Below are 10,942 nucleotides of genomic sequence, written 5' to 3'. Positions count from 1 at the left end.
GGTGGAGCTGACAAGCTGGGCTCTTTCCCTGGGTTCTGAAGAAAATGTCTGCTCAGCAGCCTAGCCATCTACTTGCAACAATGCTGGTCCTTAAAATGAAGTTAACTTCCTTCTCAGGCATTCTGCTAGAGACACAGCTGTTCAGTGCACACACGGAACAGAAATATTCCCTTTGTAAACTGAGGTGTAGCTCAAGTGACAGGAGTACATTTTGACCCCACTTAAAGAACTGTTGGCTCTGGATGGTGGTGGTCTAAATCCCTGGACAGTCTAAATGTTGGAAAATTGGCTTCAGTATCTATAGATACAATCACCCTGAGGAGTCCCAAATTTTTCAGCACCAACAACCCCTTTATTATTTTTTCAGCTAAGGAACCCATGTTTTGCTAAAAAGTGGTATTTCTCAAGGACTTACTTAAACACTCAGAGCTGCTTCTGATTGCGTGTGATAGCCAGCCAGTGTCACTCAGCACAAGAGCTTCAGCCCTGAGTTAGCCTGTGCAACTGTTAAGCTTTTATAAATAATGAAAATTTGTCCCAGGTTCCCCAAATTACTTTGTGGATCCACAGGGGCCTGAAGACCCTGGGTTGTAAATCAACCTATTTGTTCAGCGGACAGAGACAGGACAGCAGGGACAAGAAACTGCAGCTACAGCCAACTTGAGAGACTTCAGCCATCATTCAGTGACACAGAGTTGATGTTTATTATGGTTTTTCATAACCTGATTATGCTCAGTGGACAGCACATCTCCGGGAACCTCCCAGAGCCTGGGGATTTGAGCTGTGGTCACAGACCGTGTAGGGGTCTTCACTGGAGTTGGGAGGCTGAGGGCTTTCCCCGGGCCCATCTACTGATGGGAAAGGAGGAGAGGCTGCAAGCATCACCATTTCTTAAGTTAGGGCTTTCTCTTTTCTGTCCTTTCTCCATGCCCTGCAAAAAAGGAAAGCAGGAATGAGCTGGCTGACAGAACAGACCTCTAACCATATACTGAGAGAGAATTCCACAGAGGTTCTACCAAACATGGCAGGAGAAAGGCGGTTTTGAGTACATTCAATTATTCATTCATAAATTTACATTCACCAGAGACTGGGCACTGGGGCCCCAAAGATTTTTAAAAAAAAGAAAAAAAAAAGTTTCCTGCAGCAAGAATGTAGTCGAGTAGAGTTTAGGATGTATCTTAAGCGTATAATACTGAATACCACAAGCGGTACTGATCAGTAAGGGGGCACAACAGTCACTTTCAAGTGGAGGAAAGACTTCATCAAAGATAATGAAGAACTGGTAGAAATAAGCACAGTGTGAAACAGTCTTTTGGTTGGGAGGGATAATGGGCTACTGCCTGGGAGTGGGTAAGAGTGTGGGGAATTCAAGAAATAGTGAATAACTGGGGATAGGTATGTGGTTGGGAATATGAAAGATGAGGCTGGAATAACAGGTGTAACCAGATCATGGCAAGCCTTAAAAACCAGACCAAAGAGTCAGGAGGGTTCTTATTTACAGAAGTAATACAGCCAATCAGCACTTACTGGGGCAGTCAACACAAGAAAGCTGAATGGAACTGGCCCTGGGGCAAGCTGTGTGAGCAGTGTGTGAGCCAGGCTGCAGTGCCTGTGCACAGACTGCACTGCTAACCGGAGCTCACCGATAAGGGCCTGTAGTTTCTAAATTTCAATGTGGAGCTGATGAAATGAAGCTGTGGTGGGTGTGTAAAGCATATTAAATTGTCTACAAAGTTCGTGGGTTGAGAGAATTGAAGGTACATAAGGGGCAATTGGGCTTCCCTAGAGGCTTAAACTGCAAAGAATCTGCCTGCAATGCAGGAGACCAGCATTCAATCCCTGGGTCAGAACGGAAGATCCCGTGGAGAAGGGAATGGCTACCCACTTCAGTAGTCTTGCCTGGAGAATTTCACGGACAGAGGAGCCTCAAGGGCTACAGTTCATCAGGGTCACAAAGAAATCAGACACGACTGAGCGACTAACACTTTAAAGGGCAAACAGAAAAGGGTGGTTGGGATTCAACCTGGTTGGAAGGGACCCCAGTGAATTTTGTAAGTCAATAAGATAGTTTCCTTCATCCAACATAGAGAAAAGGTGACATAAAAGATGTTAGTCAGCAAGTGTGTAAATTCATTAAAAGTCTGTGCTCCTGCGTGGAGTGTCCAAACCACATCACAGTTCAGATGCTCCACCCCACTTCGCGCTCCTGGTCCATGTAGGGGTGAGAAGCAAATCTTACCTGTTAATCATCATCATCGTCGTCCTCTGGAACAAAAATGTCATGTTCCTCAAGTAGAGCAGCAAAGTTCTTGCTAATGAGTGTCCCGACATAGAGAAAGGGGATCACAATGGAGAACACGCGAAGAAGGCCAAAGGACATCTGCAGAGGGTCAGAGTGGTGGCTGTGAGTTCCAGTGCCCACTCTAGCAAGACCACAGGCCTGGCCCTCTCGGGGGCATTCCCTCCTGTGGACCTCAGATTCATCATAAGCAACCTGATTTTAAACTCCTTGAAAAAATTCGGAGCAAGAAAAATGATTAGAAGAAGAGAGAAAGTGATTCTATGGCCACCAAACTGTACATCAGAAAGAAAAATACAAGGCACTCTTACATCTAAAAATTAGGGCTGCTGCTGCTAAGTCGCTTCAGTTGTGTCCAAATTAGGGCAAGAGCTATTAATTACTTGCAGATGCTTTTAAACATGTGAGAAGGTACTAGGAGGTGGACTAGGGAAATAAGAGTTCAGTTTTGCTTCAGTAAGTCACTAAATACATGCAAGCAGATTACAAAATTATGAACATGTACAGTGGAGATAATCTGTGCAGTTCTTTAACTGGTTCCCTGGTGCCTGACCAATTTAACTTCACTATATTACATTTTAGAAACGTGTATTTTAAAAACTGAGTATGTCTTTATAGTAAAAGGCTAGCTATTTAAATAGACTTGAGAAGTTTCAATAAAATCTCAACATTTCCTCTCATTATTTCTCTACAGGGGTTCCCCCCCCAAAGAAATTTTTTTTTCAATCGTGCCTATTTATAAAGGCAGCTCTTTCCTAACATGGACCCGGTTTCTTGCTGTGAAACAGGCTTGAATTCACTCTATGTAAGCTTGCGTTGGCCACACTAGCTTTAAAAGAATTTGTTTTTGTTTTGTAACTCTCACACAGCCCTGGAATTAAAAAAAAAGCAAACTTATTCTGTATAAGGGATTGTTCTTATTTTACTGAAAAAACTCCAAGGGTACTGAGGGCATGTAATAACACTCAGTAGTGGGAAAACAGGACGTGGTGGGGGCTGTACCAACAGGAAATCTGAATTCCAGAACCTAACTCAGCTGCGAGCTTTGCACACTGGCTTCACTACTCTGGCCCCTCATTTTTCACTTGTAAAAACACTGATTGTAATAATTCCCTGCACACCTAGTTACATGAATTAAATACTAGGTCCAAACTCACAAAAAGATAAGGTCTGTCCCACGACCCGTTTATTTACCCCTGCGTTTTTCATCCCATCAACTACGAAGTAGTTAAGTTACAAGACTTGTCTATACTGTATGCATAAAGCAGATTCCTTTGGCTCCAAACAGCCAGGGCACTGCGCTCCTCTGGATGAGCTAGTGCAAAGTGCCGTCTTTTTCCGCTCTCGACCCCCATCTTCTATCTCCCTGTACCCAGCTCAACAACGACCACTAACTAAACCGGCCACTTCCTCCCATTTGTCAAAACTAGCAGTGCATCAGCGCAAAACTTTGTCCTTGATCCGGCTTCCGGTCTAAGGCAGTCATTCGACTGGCCTTTGCACCTGTCAATCAGCGTCAACCTGCACACACTCCCCACAATGATTGGCCTCGGCCCCTTCGCCCCGCCTCCAGGCAGACACTCACTTTCACCGGTTTGGGCAAAATGGCGCCGCTGCGAGTAACGATGACTGACCTCGACGGTACCAGACTCCGACCTGAGCAGCTCCGTCCGGCAGAGACATCACCACCTTTCCTCAGGATCAGCCCGCTCCGGGAAGCCCCAGATCCGACGCGTACCAGTGCGAGCCACCGAGCTGCTCCGGACGCCATCTCCCAGCTCCGCCCCTAGTTCGGGTCCCAGAACCCCAGTGCCCGGCCCCAGTGACGCCCTCGGGAAGAACGCCGCCCTAAGCCTCGCGAGACTGTAGAGATCGGACGATTCGGCTCACAGACTTGCGCAGTGCGCCTAGTTCCTGCTGCGGCTCATGGTGACGTCACGAGGATGACGCCAAGGCCCGGGTACACGCCTCATTCCAGGCTTGGTGGGCGGGACCATCTGACTGGGGTAGTTTTTGTGAAACTTGCAGATTTCTATTATTGTTCTGGCACCCAGGACAGCCAAGGCTTGTTCGAGCAGAGAGTTACTGAAATGAAAGACCACTTTAATTGAACTTCAAACTATCGTATTTTTTTAAACATTTTAAAAATACAATTCAAATTTATTACTTGTGCTTCTTAAATGATTTTGGAATTTTATTTCATGTCACGGTATATGTTATGTACAACAAAGTGGAAAATATATCTGAAAAGGGGGGAAATATATCTGAAAGGGGGGGAAATGGGGCCTTTCACACAAACTGCTAAAAAAGGAACCAATACGAGTAATAAACACGGTGTTTTTAATCGTATAAAAAGCACTGTAACAATAAGAAATACAACCAAAAAACCTATAATATCTGTGTATAAAACAAGAGACACAGGCTGTGGGACTCCCGTACAGGGCTAGGAAGGTAGCCCCTCTTCTTAGGAAACAAACAACAAACCTAGCTTCCTCGGAGCAGGTCCTGGACCCTGAGCAGCATCGCAGCCTCCTGGACTGAAAGAGGCTCTTAAGCTGAAGCCAAAGGCTCTAGGTCTAGCTGGCCCCTCGTCAGACCTCATAAGACCCCATAAGACCCCAGTGAGGGAGAGAATCTAAGAAGGGAGAGACTGTATATACTGGACGAGGCTCTGAATCTTCCATCCAGTCGCTGCCACCAGAATCCTTAGGGTGCCAGGCTGATCGGCCTCTGGCCCTGTCTACCCAGTCACTTTGCCTCTGAGAACAACTGGTAAAGAAAATGCTTGGCACCATGCTTGTGAGAGTAGGAACCAGAGGGTCTTGGCAGATACACACTGGGTAATAAGAAAGACTGAAGGAGTTCCTAGGGGTGTCTGGATCAGGAATACCTTTAGGGGCCCAGTCAAGAAAGAAGAGTTTATCACAGGGTGCCAGGAATCCTATGTCCAAGCTCCTAGAATGCCCAGGACTGAAATTCAACGTCACTGACTTTCCCAGGGAGCCCACTTCAGCTTCCCACTTGGCAGCTGAGGACAGAGTTTCTGCTAACAGAAAAGCTACTGACCCCTCCTGGGGCAGTGACCAGCACCATCTGTTGACAGGGCAGTCAGGGAAAGAAGAGGGGCCCTAACACTTTCTAATCAGGATAAATCCCTCTTTGCTACCTAAAGGCCCTCTCCCTCCAAAGAGCCCTGTCTTCACTGCAGGATAGGGGTCCCACGTTCAATCTTCTCACCACTCAGGAGGAGCCAGGCCCCAGAAACCCCTGTGACATAGTAAATCCACTTTTTCTGACAATGTCAGTCCCTCAAGCCAACTTGAGGTATTTACTTCGGGTATTTACACAAGATTCCCCATGTTGGAAACTGTAGAATTGTATAGGTGAAGGCGGAGTGGCCTGTGGTCATGTGATATTACCCACTTCATTAATATCCCCTGAGAGAGGGGCAGTCCAGTGCAGAGTCAGCAGACCTGAGTCTTGCTCTGAGACTGCTGAACAAGCCATGTCTCCTCTCTGGGCCTCAGGAAATAAATGGGTTGAAAGTTAATGATTTCTCAGTTCCCTCTAGGCATGAAGGTGGACTTGGTTTTTCCCTGACAGAAAAACCTAAAAAGCAGGAAGGAGAGAGCTCACTTCAAAAGCAACTTCAGAAACCAGTTTAAAAAAAAAAAAAAAAAAAGAACCTGTAAAACCTTAAACTCCTGAAAAAGCACTGGCCCTGGCGTCCTGACCAGCAGGACAAGGACCCCCCAAAGGGCCCAGGATCAGGGTCTGTCCTGGTCCTTGCATTCTGGCTGGTTCTCCTGGGCCCTCTGCAGCCAGGCCCGCCTCAGCTCCATAATCTCCCGGCCGTACCACTCATGCAGGGTAGAGAAGCAGGAGGTCTCAGGGGACACGGGGCTCTGCCCCCTGCCTAGGAGGAGGCTGGCAGGGCCCTGCAGCTCCCACTCGGCCAAGCCCCGCCCTGCTGACCGGCTGCCCCCTTCTTCCACCAAGCCCATTGGGCTGCAATCTCTGGAGAGGGAGTGGCCGTTCTCCAGGCCAGGAGACCAGCGGTCAGGAGCCTGGGGCTTGCAGCGGCTGGAAACGGCCTTCCAGGATGAACGGCGGTGCAGGTCCAGGCTGTGGCGGGCTTCACGCAACTGGCTCTCCAGCTCGCGCACCACCAGGCGCATGTAGCCAAAGCTTGCCCGAGACAGCGCCTTCACCCAGGCCTCCTGGGCCGCCGGCCCATCTGCCGCGAGCAGGTGTGGGCGCACCCCAGGAGCATCGAAGCGGATGGCGAAGGCAAACTCTTCAGGCACGGGAGCCTCAGCCAGCTCCACCGTGCAGCCCTCCAGCACCACCAGGCTCAGAGGGGCCCGGCCCTCTCGACTCTCAAAGGAGAACAGCAGGTTGCCCTTGAGGACAAACCAGCACCTTCGGCCAGCGCCACTGGGGGTGGGTGGCATACCTGCGCCTCCCCAAGTGCGCAGGAAGCCTGTGTGATCTGCGGGGGAGTCGCTCAGTGCGTAGTGGGCCACACTTCTCTCGTTCAGCTTCATGGCTCCCATGAGAACTGTGAGATGACAGAGGCGAACAGCGATTAGAGGGAGGCAGCCCTTGAACCCAGTGGGAAAAAGAGTCCTGGCTCTGGAGAAGACCTGGGCCCCAGCCCCGTAGCCTCTTCTTACTTTCTGTGCCCCAAGGTTCTCAGTGTCTCTATCTCTGAAATGGGCTAGTCTCCCTGCCTTTGCTCTCTAAGGGTTGTGAGGATCATGCAAAACAAAAAAACAAAAAAAACTGGATATCAGAGGACTCAGAGAAAAGGAAAATGTCATTTGTGTCAGACCAGGAAGTATGGCAGGGCTGTGAACAGCTTTTTAAAACCCAAAGGAAAAGGCATCAGCTGGGCTGAAATGGACCGCAAACTCATAAAAACCATTGTGCTTACGTCACCCCTTAATCTGAGGGCCCCTTAGCTCCAACCCTGAAGCCAACCATCCAGGGTTTCCATGGGTCCCTGCTGGCCTTTCATTTGATAATGGCACAGTTGTCCTTTTGCTGCCTGCAGGGCCAGATAAGGCTGGAGTGGGGCAGGCCTGCCTCATTCCTCGATCAGTGTGGGTTCAGATAGGGACCTTCTCGGTAACAAGTACAAACATAGGGCGTGGTGGAGTAAGATCAACCTCAGCTACCAAGTGTTGATGCCCCATATGTGTGTGCTAAGTCACTTCAGTTGTGTCCAACTCTTTGTGACCCTATGGACTGTAGCCCACCAGGCTCCTCTGTCCATGGGATTCTCCAGGCAAGAATACTGGAGTGGGTTGCCACTTCCTTCTCCAGAGGATCTTCCCGACCCAGGGATCGAACCCAGGTCTCTCATGCTGCAGGCAGATTCTTTACCATCTGAGCCACCAAGGAAGCCCACACAAGTGGCATATAATCCAACTGTTCTCCTGACTCACAGAAAACTGAGACCAGAATGGTGAAGGTGAACTTCCCAGGGTCACGTGGCCAATGAGAAGCAGAGCTTGGTCTCCTGATTCCCTCACCTCTTTGGGGGGCAAGTCCTGGCAGTGACCCACTTACCCGCAGAGCTCCCTGGGCAGGGGTGGGGGCCTCTCTTGTCTGGCCACACGGCTCAGCCCTTCGACTGTGTGGTTTCCAGGACACCTGCAAAAGAATTCTCAAATACAGTCAATCCATCCTAAAGGATTGGATTTACTCCTACTCAGCCTCCTACTCCGCCTCAGGTCAAATGAAACCACCACCTCCTCCAGGAAGCCTTCCCTGACCCCTGATAATCTACTGCCCTGCCCAAAACACACATATACACACACAGGTCCACCCAGGCCCAGCACTTAAAAGCAATTTAAGGATCTGAGTCCCATTGTCCTGATCATCACTCTTTGGACCTCAGCGCCCTGCCCTCTAAGGCTAGGTCAGAGTTAAGTGCCCACATAGCTTGTTACTTTTCCCTTTTATTACTTGCCACATAGTTTATCTGTGGTCTTTAAGTAACCTAATTTGAGAGGCCTGCCCTGATCACTATATGTAAGGTGGTCCTGATTAGGAAGGTGGTCTGATCTAAGGGGACCCAACAGCAGCCTTCATCCCACAATGATCTCCTTTGTGTTTACAGCGCTGTCCCCAGCCCCAGAATGTCTAGAACCAACCAACTGGACTTGGTTCCAGCCCCTTGCAGGGCTTGGGGAGGCCCTCAGAAAGTATTTATTAAAATAACTGAATACAATAGTGGACAAAATAAAGCCCCTCCTTCCTAGACCCTACATTTCCGAAGGAGAGGCAAACTGTAAAAAAAAAAAGAAAAAAGGACAAAAATAAATAATAATTAATGTCTTTTAAAATCAATTCAAAAATAAATAAATAAATAAAATCAATTCAATAACGTGAAGACCCGTCTTGATAAGAGCTATGGAGAAGCAAGCAGGGTCCTGAGATGGGGGCAGGGCCGGTCTCCGATGGTGGTCGGAGGAGAAGGAAGAGAAAAACACGGTTGGTTGGTTCCTTGAGCAGTGGCCTCACCTCCCGGCCGTCCAGCACTGGGGCGCGGAGAGGAGATCCTGAGCCGAGCTAACTGTCTCCCCTCCCCGGGGAAGGGCGTCTCCTCCCCACCCGGTTGCCGGGTTAACGGGGCCCGCATTTCAACCCCGGCGGGAATCCGCTGCACCGCATTTTTCTAGATTCTTTTGTTAGAGGAGCGGCGGGCTGGGGCGTGGGACGCACTGGCCATGCCACCGCGGGGGGTTGGGGGTGTCTGACCCGCTGTCGCCCAGAAACGGGGTGGCCTCACCGGGAACTCCGCGGCCAGAGCCGCAGACTCAGGGCGCGGCTGCCACCTCGGTTTCCCCATCGCGCGGGGAGCGGCCCAGCCACGTCCCCGCGGGCCACGCCTTCCCGGGGCCGCCTCCTCCCGAGCCCGCCGGGCCCGCTCTCACCTCCACGCCCCCGAAGCCCCGGAACGCGGCCCGCGGGGTGGTCCGGGGCCATTTCGACTCCGGACCCCACGCCTCCGTCCGTCCGGGTCGCCAAACGTGGCCGCGGGAGCCGAGAGACCCCGCCTGGGCGGCTCGAGTTACCGCCCGCACCCCTCCCCGCCCACGACTCACTAGGCCCCGCGATCCACGCCGGGGGGAAACTGAGGCCCGGACGGCCGTGCCCGGCGTGAGGCCCAGTGCTGGTCGGCGGTGGCCGGCCTCGAACCCGGAGTCCCTCCTCGGGCCATCCGGGGGCCTCGGACCCAGGCCACCTCCCAAGAACTTCGAGACCTTCTCTTTCCCCCTCTCCAGCCCCCCTCTCTCCGCCCGGCCCACTTCTCACACAGAGCCAAGTCTGGGACGGCCTCGGCCCAGACGCCTCCTCTGGGCGGGCTCCTATCCAGTCCGCGAAGCCCAGCCCAGCTTCCCAGCCACCCAACCCAGCCCCCTGGAGTCGGCTGGATCTCCGCTTCCGGGGTGGGGGGGATTATCCATTTCTGCTCCCTTCACTCCTGCCAGCCTGCAATCCATCTTCAACGCCCAGGCTCTGCCTGGGGTCAGTGGACAGCTAGGCCTGGGGTAAAAGGACGCAGGAGTGCACAACCAAACACTGGGGAGGCTTTCCTGACAGCCCCGGGAACCTGGTGAGCTCACAACATCTGCCCTTGAACTTGCTGGTTGTCACCTCTAGAGAGTTCTGGCCGTGGCAGTTCCTGCAAGAACGCTCCAGCTTCCCAGCCCTATCCCAGGGCTCTTAACTCCTCCGAGCTCCTTCACATTTTTTAGGCCTCAGTTCCTGTCCCCTCCCCAGCCATGAGAAAGCAGCCTGTCTGCAGGTCTCTACCACATCCCTGGTTTGTATTTGCATGATAACACTAACCACTTATATAAAAAAAAAAGTTCCCTACATTCATGCTTTTGTTTTCTGTTTATTATGTCTCCCCCACTGACTTTTATTCAGTTACTAATAGACACCATAATAAATGAGATAGAAGGCAGTAAGTTCTGTGAAAAATACAGAGCAGGGTTAAGGAGTCTGGGAATGGTGGGGGGGGCCAGGGTGGGAAGGTTGTAGTTTTAAATAGAATGGTCACGGTAGGCCTCACCTAGGTGACAGGTGAGAAATAATTGAAGGAAACGAGGGAGCCAGTCATGCCAGAATCTGGAGGGAGGAGCATTCCAGGCAGAAGGAACAGCTAGTGCAATGGCTCTGAGACCTGTTGTGTTTGAGGAACTGAAAGGAGGTGTGTGTGTGTGTGTGTGTGTGTGTGTGTGTGTGTGTGTTGGGGAGTGGCAGGAGCCGCAGAATACTAGGTTAGAATGTGTGGGGTGGGGCTTTGTAAATCTGTGAGGGTTGGTACTCCAGACTGAAATGAATAGCCATCACCAGGTCTTGAGTGAGGTTTTTTTTTAAAATAATTGTTTATTGTGCTCTATCTTCATTGCTGCTGGGGCTTTTCTCTAGTTGAAGTGTGCAGGCTTCTCATCGCGGTGTCTTCTCGTTGATGAGCACCGGCTCTAGGGTGAGAAGGCTTCAGTAGTTGCAGCCTGTGGGCTCAGTAGTTCAGTCCCCAGGCTCCAGAGCACAGGCTCAATAGTTGTGGCACCTGGGCTTAGTTGCTGTGCGGCATGTCCAGTCTTCCTGGACCACGGATCAAAC

General features: G+C 50.8%; 2 protein-coding genes across 4 annotated transcripts; both read right to left on the bottom strand.

Moving 5' to 3' along the window:
• Positions 1-680: 680 nt before the first annotated feature.
• SMDT1 (single-pass membrane protein with aspartate rich tail 1) lies at positions 681-4,159 on the bottom strand. The gene is made up of 3 exons (XM_065944891.1): positions 3,885-4,159; positions 2,240-2,380; positions 681-931 (listed from the first exon to the last, which is right to left on the bottom strand). The coding sequence occupies exons 1-2, from the start codon at positions 4,068-4,070 to the stop codon at positions 2,243-2,245; spliced, it is 324 nt and encodes a 107-aa protein (XP_065800963.1). The 5' UTR covers positions 4,071-4,159; the 3' UTR covers positions 681-931; positions 2,240-2,242.
• A 307-nt stretch (positions 4,160-4,466) lies between these two features.
• Positions 4,467-9,635, bottom strand: PHETA2 (PH domain containing endocytic trafficking adaptor 2). Of its 3 annotated transcripts, none has more exons than XM_065944855.1 (3): positions 9,415-9,635; positions 7,874-7,957; positions 4,467-6,860 (listed from the first exon to the last, which is right to left on the bottom strand). In XM_065944855.1, the coding sequence occupies exon 3, from the start codon at positions 6,853-6,855 to the stop codon at positions 6,067-6,069; it is 789 nt and encodes a 262-aa protein (XP_065800927.1). In that variant the 5' UTR covers positions 6,856-6,860; positions 7,874-7,957; positions 9,415-9,635; the 3' UTR covers positions 4,467-6,066. The 3 variants fall into 3 exon arrangements, with proteins under 3 accessions (XP_065800927.1, XP_065800935.1, XP_065800944.1); XM_065944863.1 differs by lacking the exon at positions 9,415-9,635 and adding an exon at positions 9,244-9,407; XM_065944872.1 differs by lacking the exon at positions 9,415-9,635 and adding an exon at positions 9,099-9,193.
• Between the last annotated feature and the right edge of the window lie 1,307 nt (positions 9,636-10,942).

Source organism: Muntiacus reevesi, chromosome 1 (genome assembly GCF_963930625.1).
Source record: "Muntiacus reevesi chromosome 1, mMunRee1.1, whole genome shotgun sequence".
NCBI classification, from domain to species: domain Eukaryota; kingdom Metazoa; phylum Chordata; class Mammalia; order Artiodactyla; family Cervidae; genus Muntiacus; species Muntiacus reevesi.
This window is presented reverse-complemented; position numbering and strand designations above follow the sequence as displayed.

Coding starts and splice junctions, on each gene's coding strand:
- SMDT1 (XM_065944891.1), bottom strand. CDS start 4,070: ATGGCGTCCGGAGCAGCTCGGTGGCTCGCACTGGTACGCGTCGGATCT. Junction 2,381..3,884: donor TTTTGCCCAAACCGGTGAAA/GTGAGTGTCTGC, acceptor GACCCTCTGCAG/ATGTCCTTTGGCCTTCTTCG.
- PHETA2 (XM_065944855.1), bottom strand. CDS start 6,855: ATGGGAGCCATGAAGCTGAACGAGAGAAGTGTGGCCCACTACGCACTG.